This window comes from Microcaecilia unicolor, chromosome 4, assembly GCF_901765095.1.
Source record: "Microcaecilia unicolor chromosome 4, aMicUni1.1, whole genome shotgun sequence".
Taxonomy (NCBI): Eukaryota; Metazoa; Chordata; class Amphibia; order Gymnophiona; family Siphonopidae; genus Microcaecilia; species Microcaecilia unicolor.
In genome coordinates, this window is record NC_044034.1 from 165,551,823 (window position 1) to 165,567,189 (window position 15,367).

The 15,367-nt window shown below is 42.2% G+C and overlaps 1 protein-coding gene across 1 annotated transcript in view; it reads left to right on the top strand.

Moving 5' to 3' along the window:
• DGKZ (diacylglycerol kinase zeta) overlaps positions 1 to 15,367 on the top strand; it is a 226,978-nt gene that overhangs the window by 112,553 nt on the left and 99,058 nt on the right. Inside the window, 2 exon segments of the mRNA XM_030200852.1 lie at positions 12,513 to 12,608; positions 14,766 to 14,840. Coding sequence (XP_030056712.1) covers positions 12,513 to 12,608; positions 14,766 to 14,840 — 171 coding nt within the window.

Genomic DNA, 15,367 nt, shown 5'->3' on the forward strand with positions numbered 1-15,367 from the left:
TGTCAATTAAAATGTTCTATTACTTATTGTGTTGACATTGTAAGTAGTATACTCTGCTATACTTTGTATTGTTATTTGAATATTTTACTGCTGTAATTGTCTATTGCTCATGTTTGATTTATTCTAACTGTATACCGCCTTAAGTGAATTCCTTCAAAAAGACAGTAAATTCATCTTAATAAATAAATAAATAAAACTTTTTTTCTTCCAAGTGAATTCCATTTACCACCACCCTCTGTTTCCTGTCAGTCAACCGATTTCTGATTGGTTTACTGTTCCTATGCTTAAGCTACTCAAGTTATTCATGAGCCTCCTATAAGGAACAGTATCAAAAGCTTTGTAAGTACATCCAGCATATGTCCTTGATCTAATACTTTTTTCACTCTATCAAAGAGGTCAGTCAGATTTGTTTGGCATGATCTACCTTTGGTAAAGTCATGTTGCCTTGGATCTTGTATCCCATTGGATTGTAAAATGAATGGAGTGTAAGGGGTAGATGTGAGTGGTTTGTTTACTTTTTCCAAAAATACTAGGACTAGGGAGGCATACAATGAAGCTACAAAGTAGTAAATTTAAAACAAATCGAAGAAAATATTTCTTCACTCAACGTGTGATTAAACTCTGGAATTTGTTGCCAGAGAATGTGGTAAAAGCTGTTAGCTTAGCAGGGTTTAAAATAGGTTTGGATAGCTTCCTAAAAGAAAAGATCCATAAACCATTATTAAAATGTACTTGGGGAAAATCCACTGCTTATTTCTAGGATAAGCAGCGTAAAATGTATTGAATTGTTTTGGGATCTTGCCAGGTACTTGTAACCTGGATTGGCCACTGTTGGAAACTGATGCTGGGCTTGATGGTCCTTCGGTCTGTCCCAGTATGGCAACATTTATGTACTTAGAAAGTTCATTATCCTTTCCTTCAGTAGCATCTCCATTATCTTTCTCACCACCAAGGTTAGACTTAATGGCCTGTCTTTTCTGTTCCACTTTTGTGAAGGACCACATCAGCCTTTCTCTAAGACCTTAGAACAGCCCTTATTTCCAAAGATATATTAAACACATCCTTTAGAGGACTCACTAATACCTGTTTGAGCTCCCTCAGTATCCTGGGATATATCTCATCAGGTCCCATGGCTTTGTCCATTTTCAGTTTTGCAAGCTGTTCTTAAGCTCTATCTTCTGTGAACAGTGTGCTGTCTTCACCATCCCCATATGTTACCTTTGTCAGACATCTGCGGACCTTCTCCAGATTTTTGTTCTGTGAACACTAAACAGAAATATTTATTGAGCATTTTCGCTTTTACCTCATTTTCCTTCATTAGCCCTCAGCAGATTTGAGTTGTAAAATTCCACCTCTGGTCTTCCTCCTTTCCTCAATATACCTGAAAATTGTCTTGTCACCTTACATAAGAACATAAGAGTTGCCCTCCTAGGTCAGACCAAGGGTCCATCTAGCCCAGTATCCTGTTTCCAGCAGTAGTCCAGGTTACAAGTACCCAGCAGAGTCCCAAAAAGTGGCAAGATTCCATGCTACTTAACTTCAGGGATAAGTGGCTTTCCCCAGGTCTACGTTAATAATGGTTTATGGACTTTTCCTCCAGGAATCTGTCCAAAGTGTGTTTTTTAAACTTAGCTACATTAGCTGCTTTTACCACTTGCTCCTGAAATGAGTTCCAGAGCTTAACTATTTACTGAGTAAAATAATATTTTCTCCTCTTTATTTTAAATGTGTCACTATCCTGCTTATAATCGAAAGAGAAAAACGCCTATATTGCGACCCAAATCGGGAGATGGGCGTCTTTCTCCCGTGGGCGCCCAAATCGGTATAATCGAAAGCCGATTTTGGGCGTTTCCAATTGCAATCCATCGTGGAAACGAGTAAAGTTGACGGGGGCGTGTCGGAAGCGTGGTGAAGGCGGAACTGGGGCGTGGTTATCGGCCGAGGAGAGATGGGCGTCTTTAGCTGATAATCGAAAAAAAGGCGTTTTTACTGCGATTTTGGGTCACTTTTTTTTTTACCCTTTTTTTCACGAACAAGTCCCAAAAAAGTGCCCCAACTGCCCAGATGACCACCGGAGGGACTGGGGGATGACCTCCCCGGACTCCCCCAGTGGTCACTAACCCCCTCCCACAAAAAAAACCCCCACTTTAATAACTTTTTTTCCAGCCTCAAATGCCGTACCCACCTCTATGACAGCAGAATGTGTTCTATCCTGTGACAGCCTTTCCCTGGTTCTGATGTGGCTCTCGGGTGAGTGTGACACCTTTTCTGTTATGCGCACTGCAGAGTCACATCAGCAATGCATTGTGGTGGGTGTAGGGTATTGGGCTTCGTGATTCCACTAGCTTGTGGCAAATGCTCATGATGTTGGTAATTGGTAGGCTCTACTCCCATGGTGCTTTTCCCCCTGCTTACTGGGTCAGAGTGTGCCCTGTTTTGTTTCCGGTAGTCCATGAGGTAGTGGCCATTTTTGTAAGCCAGTTTTAGATCCCTTTCACGTGTTAGCCACATTACAGAACTTAGTTCTTACCTTGAATGTGGCTGAAAGAGGGCATTGTACACCATTCTGCCAGCTCTGACCTACTGCTCATCTCAGTACCAGGGAGACTCGTTGCCAGTGGGGCACAACCTCTGATCTGCACTTAACTGTGAGTAAGCGTGCTTATTCCAATAAAGGACATTTTCGGAGAGATTAGTCTTCAGGTGTCAACTAGTGTGCCAATGTTATTTAGCAGCAACAAGTCCTAGAGGCCTGCGTGTATGCAGGTCCCTGGAGCACTTTTAGTGGGTACCGCAGTGCACTTCAGCCAGGCGGACCCAGGCCCATCCCCCCCCCACCTGTAACACTTGTGCTGGTAAATGGGAGGTCTCCAAAACCCACTGTACCCACATGTAGGTGCCCCCTTCACCCCTAAGAGCTATGGTAGTGTTGTACATTTGTGGGTAGTGGGTTTTGGGGGGAGGGGGTTGGGTGCTCAGCACCCGTGGTAAGGGAGCTATGCATGTGGGAGCGTTGTCTGAAGTCCACCGCACTGACCTCTAGGGTGCCCAGTTGGTGTCCTGGCATGTCAGGGGGGCGAGTGTACTACGAATCGTGGCCCCTCCCACAACCAAATGGCTCGGATTAGGACATTTTTGAGCTGGGCGTTTTTAGTTTCCATTATCGCTAAAAAAAACAAACGCCCAGCTCAAAAACGTCCATTTTTTCGAAAATACGGTCTGTCCCGCCTCTTCACGTACCCGTTTTCGGACATAGATGCCCATGGAGATTCGCGTTCGATTATGCCCCTCTTTGTAACTTCACAGAGCGTGTTCTAGTCTTGGAACATCTTGAAAGAGTAAACAGTCGATTTGTGTTTAACCATTCCACTCCGTTCAGGATTTTATAGACCTCTAGCCTATCTCCCCTCAACCGTCTTTTCTCCAAGCTGAAGAGCCCTTTCCTCTAGCCTTTCCTCATATGAGAGGCCTTCCATCCCCTTAATTATTTTGGTCGCCATTCTCTGTACCTTTTCCAGTTCCACTATATATATATATTTTTGAGATGTGGCACACAGAATTTTATACAGTACTCAAGATATGATTGCACTATGATATGATATAGAGGCATTATGATATTCTTTATTCTTTCCTAATAATTCCTAACACTGTTTGCTGTTTTGGCCACTGCATACACCAAACAGCAAATTAACATATTGTCCACAACAACACCTAAATCCTTTTCTCAGTGTGACTCCTAGTGTGGACCTTATCATTATGTAGCTATAATTTAGTTTATTCTTCCCAATGTGCATCACTTTGCACATGTCCACATTTAAATTTCATCTGCCATTTGGATACCCAATCTTCCAGCCTTCCAAGGTTCTCCTTCAATTTCATGTGGTTTGCATTTCTCAATTTTGAATAATTTTGTGTCATCTGCAAATCTGCTGACCTCACACTTCGTTCCCATTTCCATATCATTTATAAATTTGTTAAAAAGCACTGGTCCCAGTACAGATCCTTACTTCATATCTTTAGCCAGGTTTACTTCCGTCCGTGCTTTTACCATCCTCATTTTATTTCTTTGACTCTTTCAGCTTTGTGCGATATTCTTATTTGTGTTCCTCCTTTAGTGATTTTCTGTATTTTGCGAACACTACCATTTTTACCTTGATTTTTGTCGGCCATTTCTTTGGTGAACCATATTGGTTTCCTTTTCCTCTTGCTTTTATTTACTTTTGTTACATAAAGATCAGTATCTTTTTTTTTATAGCTTTTTCCACTTGCCTTTTTCCTCCAACCCCACCAGCTCCTCCTTCAGGTACTTCCCCAGTTTACCAAGTCAGCAAGTTTGAAATCCAGAAGTTTGAGCTTTGTGTGACTAGATTCCACCTTAGCTTTCATAACAAATCACCACCAGGTAGTGATCACTGCCACCTATGTGTGCACCCACCCATACATTAGATGCATTTTCTCTATTTGTGAGTACTAAATCCAGCATTGACTCATCCCTGATGAGTTCCATCACCATTTGTCTAAGCAAAACCCCTTGGAAGGCATCTCTTTCTACTTCTTTCCAGATTTGCAGATGGGATATTCCATTCCACATCTGGTAGATTAAAGTCAGCCAGTATCATCACTTCTTTCATTCCCACCTTCTGCAATGGCATTGATAAATTTCTTTCCAGCTCTTCTATTTGAGTCGGAGGTCTGTAGACCACATGGTGTGGATGAACATGTCATCTGCTTTTTCCATTATAGGGCTTCCACTTTTCGCCACACCCCATGCATTTCAGCTGCTTAAATGTTGTGTTTTACATAGAGAGCTACTCCTCCCCCTTTCTTGGCCATCTCTATCTGTCCTGGAAAAATGATTATAGCCGAGTATTATGAAACTCATTGGACTATATATCTGCAACAGCCACAATGTCCTACTCCATTTCCACCAGATCAAGAATGTTATTACCTAGATTGTGAGCATTTGTGCTCATAGCTTTCCACCAGTTTTTTTAATTTTGTAAAAAGTTTTGTTTTGTTTCTTTTTGTGGCCTTCTCTTCCCCTTTGTTACTACTAAATGTATTGAGGTTGTCTGTCTTGTTTTTCCCGCCATCATAATGCTTTTGTTAGGGAGTGATATCCTGAACTTGCTTTCTCCCACCTTTCACCCCCTTTTTCTAGTTTAAACACTTGTCAGCATATTGATTGAATTTTTCACTTAGGATCCTTTTTTCCACCGTAGAAAGATTTAGTCCATTGCAGTTTTGTCTCATGTGGTTCCATCTATTGCCCTAGTGTCTATAATGTTCTTGCTTTACACCATGCTTGGAGCCATCTGTTAAAGCTGGTTGTGTGGTGCAGCTTCTGTTCTCCCTTGCCATGTACAGGAAGAAGTTCTGAAAATGCTATAGTATTTTCAATAGGTTTAAGTCTCTCTCTCCCAAATATTGTAAATTTCTCTCTACTGCAGAGATGCTGTTTCTAGCCAGGCCATTTGTTCCCAGATGGATAATACATCAGATTTACAATCCTTTCTTCTTTGGTTTCATTCACCGTTTGGTATGTGGTGTTTCTGACTGATTATCCTGGGAGGCAGTTAACCTATTGCTGTCCTCTGAAGTGTGATTTCAAGTTGATTTCTCTAATAATGGAGTCCCCTAGCAGGAGCAGCTTTCTGTTTTGGGCACTTTTGACATTGCCTGTGGGATTTCTGGTACTTTGGGTGCTGCTCTTCTCTAAATGACATTAGCTTCTATTCTTGCAGCAACTGCTTTCCAAGGCAGAGAAGGCATTTTTCAGGGGAATCCATTGGGAAGTGAGTTTTTCTGTGTAACAGGTCAAACCCACAGTAATTCATGTGTTTCTGGGTTTTTGGATTCTTTGTGGTAGTAGGGGTTGCTTCTGGGGGAGGACTTTTTTATTGCAGCTAATTCTTCCTGCAGTTGAGTTAATTTATTTCTTCAAAGCAGAGATTTGGAATTAGATGGGGCAAAGTTCCAAGTGAATTGCCACAGCTATTGAATTGAATAATAGTCATTTTGATATAGTCACCTAAATGAAGAAAATTGGCTATGTATTGGGAAGACTAAGAAAACCTAGCCCTGGGGTGGGTGGGTGAAGGGGTAGAGAGGATGAGTTTTAAAGTGTCCAGGGCCTGTAAACCTTGACTGGACTGAAAGCATCCTCCTACAAACTCAAAATTACTAAGCAGTATGGGTAAATTAAAGATAGCAGAGATCTGAAAGGAAAACCACAGCCAAATAGTGAAATGTATAGAAAAAAGAAACCAGAAATAACTTAGCAGTTTGGAGCTCAGTTATCTGTAGAGCACATTTGATAAGATAAGTATCTTATCAAATTCTCTCAAAGCAGAAAACAGCAAAAACTGTTAATCTTAACACATATTCCGTAGTCTCGCTGGTTCAGCATAAAACAACTAATGAGGTTATATGGACAGTCTTAGATGAAGACCCTTCTGTGTTCCATCCCCACCAAACTTATAACTGACCTCTACAATTCAAGCGTATGCCTGGTTTCTCTAAATAAATCCAATTCAAGCACATAAGTACTAAAATTAGTTTGTCTTCAGCCACTGTTTGAATGTCATCAAGTAGTTTGATAATCCCAACTCCAACAGCAAAGGTGTCAATCTTTATACAGAAAACGTCTACATACCAAGCTCCCTTCCTTCACAATGCAGACCTTTCTTCTCTAAGTACAAACTGTATTTGAGAGTATATTTTAAAAATGTCTTGCTTATATTCATTGACTTACCATGCAGTGTTTTAAAAACTAGGACACTGGATTGTGCACAAACTAAAATTGGGAGCTGAGCAAGAATAGGTGATACGGCCCAATTTTCAGCCCACCAAAAATACGCTTCTGTGTTCTGAGTCACTTCCAGCTTCTTCAAATGTTTCTTTGGTAATCCCAGACCAAGATAAAAATTGTGGTTTAATTAAAAACCCAAAAGGGTTTTGCCAAGAATAAAAATGAGGTGAGGTGAATAACTTTTAGTTCTGTTTTGTGTTTTATGTTTGCTGTATTTTTATGTTGTTTTCTAGTGGTTTTGTATTGTATCGGTTTTATGACTTTGTGCTGCTTTGAGCTCTTGGGATAAAAATGGCATATAAATCTAAGAGTAGAAGTAGTTGATACAAATAAAAAGAGAAGTGCCTGTTGAGTGCTGAAATCTGTGGTTCAGATGATAGTTGAGTTTGAATCAGAACTCCTAGTCTATGGACCATATCAGCTTTGACAGAAGAGAGAGTCTGTGTCAACAAATTTGAGGGTATAAGGTTGTCATTCTTCCTCACGCACGGCACTTCGGATGTGGTTTTTTTTTGTTTTTGTTTTGTTTTTGTTTTTTACAGTTAGCAAGGAAATAATTCCTTCAGATGGCCCAAAGTTTACTCCTGGATTAGACCCAAGGGGGAAAGGACTTGTGGATAACATGTAATTCTGTTATATTAAATCCCATGTTTTGTAAAAATAACAGCTAACAAAAGGAGATTATATATTTAGTAGTAAGAGAGAGTAGGGAGATTTTGGAACTCCACAAGTTATTGAAGGAAGCTCTGAGTATCTATTTATATATTTGTATGCATTTGATATTCCATCTTTTACTAGAAGACACAAGGCAGATTACATAAAAAGAGAATACATATGTACAGATGATGAGATAGAGTTAAGGGTAAGGCACAGGGCGCAATAGATAAGTGAGAAGATTGAGCACTTGATAGATCAGAGATTTGGATAATAAATAAATTGGTCATAATAAGATGCAAGAAATTTGGGTATCAAAAAGAGAGAAACAAACCAGGAAGTGAGGTGAATCTCCGGGAAGGGACTCATAGTGGGACAATTAGGGAAGCAGAAGAGAGTCTCTCCTGAGAAGTCTAGAGAGAGCATAGCCTAGTGCAGTGGTTCCCAAACCTGGTTCTGGAGGCACCCCGGCCAGTCAGGTTTTCAGGATATCCACCCTGAATATTCATGAGAGAGATGTGGAGGCAGTGCATGCAAATCTCTCTCTCTCTCTCTCATGAATATTCAGGGTGCTATAGTATTGTATAAGTATTTATGTGATTTTATAGAGTTGAATGTGGTTAGGTATGAATTACTGTGTTTGAATGTGAGGATTTCAGACAATAATTGATAAACAATATGTTAAAGTAAAGAATTTAATAAAGATTGGGATATTTTGCAACGGTTGTTGAAAATTTAATATGTTTTATATGCAACTATTTATTGAGAGCGAACTTAAGTAAGAATTGTGTATGAATATTCATTGTGGATATCCTGAAAACCTGACTGGCTGGGGTGCCTCCAGGACCAGGTTTGGGAACCACTGGCCTAATAGATTTTGTGAAAGGTGAGAAATTTTAATGCAGATCATACTAATGCATGCTGTTTACTACATCTGACATTTAATGCAGTGGATCACATTTCTTAATAATGAAATTAGCGTGTACAAATAGGTGTGCTTCATATTTTTGGAGTGAATCTACTTTTGACAGTGGTGGGGAAAATAGAGGGGAGGATTGAAATTCCCTTATGGAGAGTGTAGGTGAACAGCAATAGGAAAGGTACTGAGGGGCCGGTATGTTCAAGTGTCTGAAGATAATGCATAGTGTCTTGAATTTACCATATTCTCAACTGGGAGGCAGTGTAGTTCCTGCAAGTCCGGCTTAACATCATTTGTGGATTTGGCTTCTACTAGTAGTTGTAAAGGTTCAAGCCTCTTGGGACTGTATTGTGAGATGCCAGTGAATAGAGATTTGCAATTTTCTGTGGTTAGACATCAGTGGGTGTGTGATGGTAGCTTAATAACATTTTTGGAAGTAATTGCCCAGTTGATAGATGTGGTACAGATAATGAAAGAACGCTTTAGAGGGCTAAGATTTGGTTTTCCTTTATCAGGTAATGGTCAGGTTGAACCCCAAGGTGGAGAGGAATTCCTGATTAGTAAGGTAAAGTTGATAAATGTTCATTCTTGTTGGTTTAACCAGACGATTTCAGATTTGACAGGATTAAACTTGTTTGTATTTGTTAAGCCGTTATGTCACAGCTGAGAGATGATCATTAAGACCTGAAATGGCTGCAAGTTAGTCAGTACCTGATTTGATGTCCTTGACAAATAGAAGAGCCAGCTACAAAGCTTAGGTCTTCCAATAGTCATCACTGACGGTCCCATATGATTCTAAACTGCAATGTACTCAGGCATGTGCATTTGGTTGTTCAGTGGCCTTGTTCATGGAATACCTTGCTGTTGGATGATTGGCTGGGGGAAGATAAGCAGAGCAAGGTGGGAGGTGTGCCTGGGAAGAGAGGGGGAAAATAGAGCAAACTGGTGGAGGAGGGGGACAGAAAGGGAGCAAAGGGAAGAAGAGGAAACTTGGGGACAGAATACTGGGGATAATCTGATTTCACAGAGCTTTCCTTCCCCTCCCCTCCCCTGCTTGTTATACCCTTACCCATTTTGCTATCATTATTGTAGTTCTACCCCGTTTTTCCTTTCAGTCATGTCTTGTCAATTTTAATCGTACCCAGTCTTTTTTTATTTTTTGTATCAGATTGTAAACCGCCCTGAAGATTCCCATAGGGCAGGGTAGTAAATATTAAATAAACTTGGAGTTAGGGAGAGAGACCTGAGAGTGGCGGCATATAGGTCTTGGTGTCTTGCCGGGGACAGGGGAAGAACTAGAGGGCATAGAGAGAGGGAGAAATTTGGTGTTTGAATCTCCTGCAAGGGAATGAGATCAAACATAGAAAGGGATTTAAGCTATGTTGGGAATAGAAACAGCTGAGAAGGGTTGAGCCTGAGGAGGAGAATGTTTGGGTTGTGAGGGGCCAGGCCTTCCGATGGAATTCAGCACAAAAATTTGGAAAAAAATGTACACACAGAATTCCTCCAGGAGTACTGTTTTGAGAAGGTTAAGCAGCTTCCTAATACTGTCACTGGTGATAGAAGGCATATTCCTCTAGGATGGTTTAGGACTGGGAATATTTTAATTGTCAATAGTGTAATCCTCAATAGATAATGGACTGACCAGAAGATAGGGTCAACAGTTACAGTATGGATGGTCTGTTAATGCTGGAAAATAGAAAATCAGGTCAAGGGAATGATCACCCTGGTGGATAAGAAACTTAATTAACTAGGTGAGACCCAGATCCTCCATTTTTCACTGGAAGCTAGCGTCACTTCCTTTTGTTGGGTTTCTGCATGGAAGTTGAAGTCCCCCCCCCCCCCCCCCCTCATTCAAGAAGGTGTAACAGGAAATTCAGAGAGTTAGAAGAAAGAAGGTGGTAGATTAGGGCAAGTTTATGTGTATATGTATGTTTAAATATATTTATATCAACATGCCACATTGAGCCTGCAAAGAGGTGGGAAAATGTGGGATACGAATGCAACAATATCCATTTCACAAACAGCATGTAAATAATCACATAAAAATATTATACATGATTGTTCTATAGATATCAGAATAAGACAGTCTACCTTGCCTAGCTGCTTGGTTGCAATCAAATCTAGAGCCAAGGATTGATGGAAGATGGTAGCTGCACCTCCCCAGTGAGGTACATATCCGGGTTTTTGGTGGCCTTAGCAATCTGGAACATAGAACTGAGAGGGTGACAGCATCTGATATCTATGCGAATATCACTGCTATCCCTATAGATATTACCACTCTGGTAATGACTATGTACGGTGCTGTTGAAAATCCACAAGTAGAGACATATACATTTAGGTGGGGGGGGGGGGAGTATTCTATAACCTATGCATTAATATTTACACATGTAAATGTTTGGAGTACTAGCATATATGCTAAGATGCAGCTTAATTTCAATAATGTGTCTTTGCAGGGAGGGTATATGCAGGGTCTGAGCATAGGTGAGTCATGGGCGAGGCTCCCACTTATGTGCGTAATTTACCGAATACTGGAAGTTATGCACAGCTCTGCCGCACTTATACTAGCTCTATGACGCATCATTACCGGGCTATGCTAGTATTCTATGAAGGAAAATATGTGTCTAGGGTCCTTTATGGAATAGGCTCCTCCCTCAGGACACTTTAACGGAGATGCCCAGTTACAGAACTTCCTTCTTGGTGGCGCCCTCTAAACTTGTAAATCCCTTTCAGTATTGAGCAGAGTGGGGTTTTTTGTTTTGTTTTGTTCAGGGCTTTTTTTTGAGGGGGTACTTGGGGAGTACCGGCACCTTTTCCATTGTCTGCTAAAATTGTCCCATGGACCCCAAGTTTTAATGAAAGAGTTCATGCTCTACACACCAATCCTACCTTGTCATAGATTCTGTGACTGGTTGCAGGGGGCGTGGCTATTGTGGGGTGGGTCCCTCAGTGATCACCCCACTCCTGAAGGGTGGCCTAGCATTTAGAGTACCAGCACCTTTTTTGCTAGAAAAAATGCACTGGTTTTGTTTACCCTCTCTGTAACCTGCCCTTAACACTCTCTGGTCTCTTCTCTTACCCATTCTGTTCTCTTATTTCCATCTCTGCAGCTGTGCAGTGCAGCCCTGGAGTGGGATGGGGAGAGCTTATTCCATGAGTGAATAAGATGTTCTACAGCCTAGAAAATGTGCAAAGGTGGAGCTGTGGGCCTAAGGCAGGCAAGACAGGGGTGGTGGGAAAGATAACCAGGGGCACAGAGTGTTGTATTCATCACTAAGGGTGTTTTACCTGTGTTTATTGGTTTAATACTAAAAACATAAGCCTAATGGAGTTTTTCCTGAGCATTGTTTTAAATGAAAATGTATTTTCTTGATCAGCTTTGGGAATCTTTGTATTTTGCACAGTACATGAAGAAATACATTTGTATTTCTGTTTCTCTGATGTTGCACTTTATACAGAGTCTAGTTTCTCAGGCTTTCCAGTTTGTGTTTTTTTGTCTGCATGTTCCTATTTCTGGTCTTTGTTTTGTGAGAGTGAATCTGTGTGTTGCTCATTTGACAAAAGGGGAGATGCACGTTCTGTGGAGAGCCTTTTTTACACTGCAGTATGTGCTTTTCTGTACCTCTTTCCCCCCTCCTCAGTGTTGCCAGATGGAAAAAATTGTTCACGTCCAAAACCGCACAAAGTCAATTTGCATATGAATGACATCATTAATAAATATTAATGAGGCCATTTGCATACAGATGACATCATTAAGCCCGCCTCCACTGGCCGCGGCCGCGGGAAAACTGAGCCAACCCGCGGCCGACGGCCATGGGAAAAAACCGCGGTGGGCAAAAAAATCTGCCGGCGGGGCAAGAAAAAGCTGCCCAAAATTCTGCAACCCGCACGCGGCGTGAAAAAGCTGCAGCGGGTCGCGGAAAGGAGCCCAATTGGGCGGGAAACCCGCAGCTCTGGCAACACTGCCCCTCCTGCCTTTGTGTGGTGCTTCCCTTTCCATGACTTCCTGTCCCCCTCCCCCAATGGTGCTTGCCATTCAATACATGCACAAATACATCATATTGGCACATTTCTTGTATCTTGACAGAGTGAGAGGAAACTAACAGCACCTAACTTTGTGCTTTCCAGGAAAATGCTGTGTATGGAGAACACATTTGGTTTGAGACGAACATGTCGGGAGATTTCTGTTATGTGGGAGAGCAGAACTGTACAGCTAAAGTGCAAGTAAGAGATGAAGTGGCAGAGGGGGTTATATGGAAGCAGGAGGTGCTGCCACTCAGAACTGGGGGAACAGGAAATGTCACCGGGACGAGGGAGAAAGCTACTACCACAAGGATTGTCCTTTGGGTGGTAGGGGAAAGGGGGTGGAGAATAAGGGTGGCAGAGCCGGAGGCAGGGATGGTGCTGGGCAGACTTATACGGTCTGTGCCAGAGCCGGTGGGGGGAGGCGGGACTGGTGGTTGGGAGGCGGGGATAGTGCTGGGCAGACTTATATGGTCTGTGCCCTGAAAAGGACAGGTACAAATCAAGGTAAGGTATACACAAAAAGTAGCACATATGAGTTTATCTTGTTGGGCAGACTGGATGGACCGTGCAGGTCTTTTTCTGCCGTCATCTACTATGTTACTCTGTTACTATCCTAAGTTTTTGGGGATAGGACCAGTGATAGCACTGCACCCGAGTGGAATTCCACCTTGTGGCTGCAAAGCTCAGACTTGTCATGTCCCGCCCACCCCCCTTCCCCAAATTCTGTCTTCCTCCTCCCAGTTGGAAGCAGAAGAGCACTGCTTGTACTTGTGGCAGCCTGCTTTACTGTGTTAGTTACGGCACCCAGTCATAATAGCCCTGACAAAACAGCCTTGTAACAAAATAACCCTTGACATTTCACACCCTAGCAAAATAGCCATTGACAAAATGGCCCCTCTCACAAAAACAACCCTTGACAAAACAGCCCCCTAAGAAAAAATAACTGCACAAAAAATATAATAAACTACAACTGAAATCTTCACCGATAAAGACTCCTACCAGCATTCAATTGCATAAAGCATATATAAATAAAATTCTATAGCTACAAACTGGTATTCATGATCTGTTCTGCTGTTTAAAGAAACTATTCTTCCATAAACATGCTAATTTAAAACAAAGAAAACAAACAATATTGTCATAATTTTCATAGTCTTACCAACCTTATCCTGTTTGGCAATGTAAAATTATTAGGAAAAAATGCAGTCCCATATTCTGGGCTGCCTGATCGGGCCCTTTTGTCGGGGGGGGGGGGCTGGCTAACTTGTCAAGGGTTATGTTGTGGGCAGGCCGTTTTGACAGTGGCTGTTATGTCAGGGACTATTATGTCGGGAGCCTTTTTTTGTTTGGAGCTTTTCTGTTGGGGCTATTTTGACCAGGTACCCTTATTTACATATATGGGTCCTGCATATTTAGGCCTTGATGTGTAATGGAATCTGGCGGAGGTGAGGAAAAGGAAGAACTGCTGGGGGGATGGGGTAGAGAGAGGGAAAAACACTGGAGTGGAGTTGGGGGAGAGATAGCAAGAGAGAAAAGCATGGGGGGTGAAGAAGACAGAGAGGACACACCAATTTAGTTGGTGGGGTTTGGTGGGAAGAGACAAAAAACAGTGAGGGCATTGAAAAGTTGGGGGATATGAGAGCACGTAAGATGCGCACCAGTGAGGTTGGAGGAGTGAAAAGAAAGACACAAGTGTATTTGGAAGAATGAAGGGAGAGTGAGAGGCAACAGTGTCATGTGTTAAGGAGGCCTCCCATCTGCTGGTTGGCTCCAACCCAGGGGGTTAGTGAGGGGACAGTAGCAATATTATGGGAACAGAGTGGGAATGGGGATGTATACCTCTAACTTGTACCCCTAGCCCACCTCTGGGTGCCCCCCCCCCCCAAAAAAAAAAAAAAGTGCTGGCTACGCCCCAGCATAGTTTATCCAAATAAAAGTGTCATAAGTTATCTGGTGAGCAGGCTGAATATTGGCACTGGCACAGAATGCCTTATCCAGATATTCAGTGTTGGCCATTGTCTGGACAGTAGCACTGAATATCTGGATATTTTTGACTGTTGCAGCCAACGTTAAAAAAAAAAAAAAGAAATACTGACTGTGACGGCTGAACGTTGACCTGAATGTTTTTAAATCTTTGTGCATTATCTTCTATAGACATTTTACCTGCACAAAAAGCCGGTGCAGAAGTCTGAGTGCTCAGTACCTGTGCCTGTTTTCGAAGGGGAAGAACACTTGTACTTTCCTCTTTTAAAATCGGGTACAAGGATGCAAAACAGAGTTCAGTTCCCAGGCAGAGAGTTTGTCAATAGCTCCATTGGAATGCAAATAACAGAGCACATATGTTCTGTATGTCAATAGAAATCTGTGTCACGGAGGAAGTGTGCAGCGTGCAAAATTGTGGTACACACACCCTGCATTGTGCAACTGGAAAAGGTGAGTGGTGTTCTCTTACTGACAAGTGCATGTGTCAGTCAAAGAGTAGCAGGACAAATCCTTGTTTACACTATGAGTTCTGGGGTGAAGCTGTGTGTATGTGAGGGAATAATGCCTGCACTGCTGCTGCCTGTGTTGTATGTGTTCTGTTCGGAGGAGGGGTGTGAGGGAAGCTTGGACTGCTGCTGCCTGTGCTGTACCTCGTTATGTGTGAGGGAAGCGTGCACTGATGCTGGCTGTTCTGTGGGTGGGCTGTGTGTGTGAGAGGGAAGGTTGTTTGCACTGCTGCTGCCTGTGCTGTATAGCTTGGACTTCTGCCTGTGTTGTATCTCATGTGTGTGTGTGAGGGAAGGTTGCTTGCACTGCTGCTGCCTGTGCTGTATGGCTTGGACTGCTGCTGCCTGTGCTATATCTCATGTGTGTGTGAGGGAAGCGTGCACTTGATTAGCTTTCGAAGGTTGCCCTTCTTCATCAGATCGGAAATAAGCAAATGTGGTAGATGACAGTATATATAAGTAAAACATCCA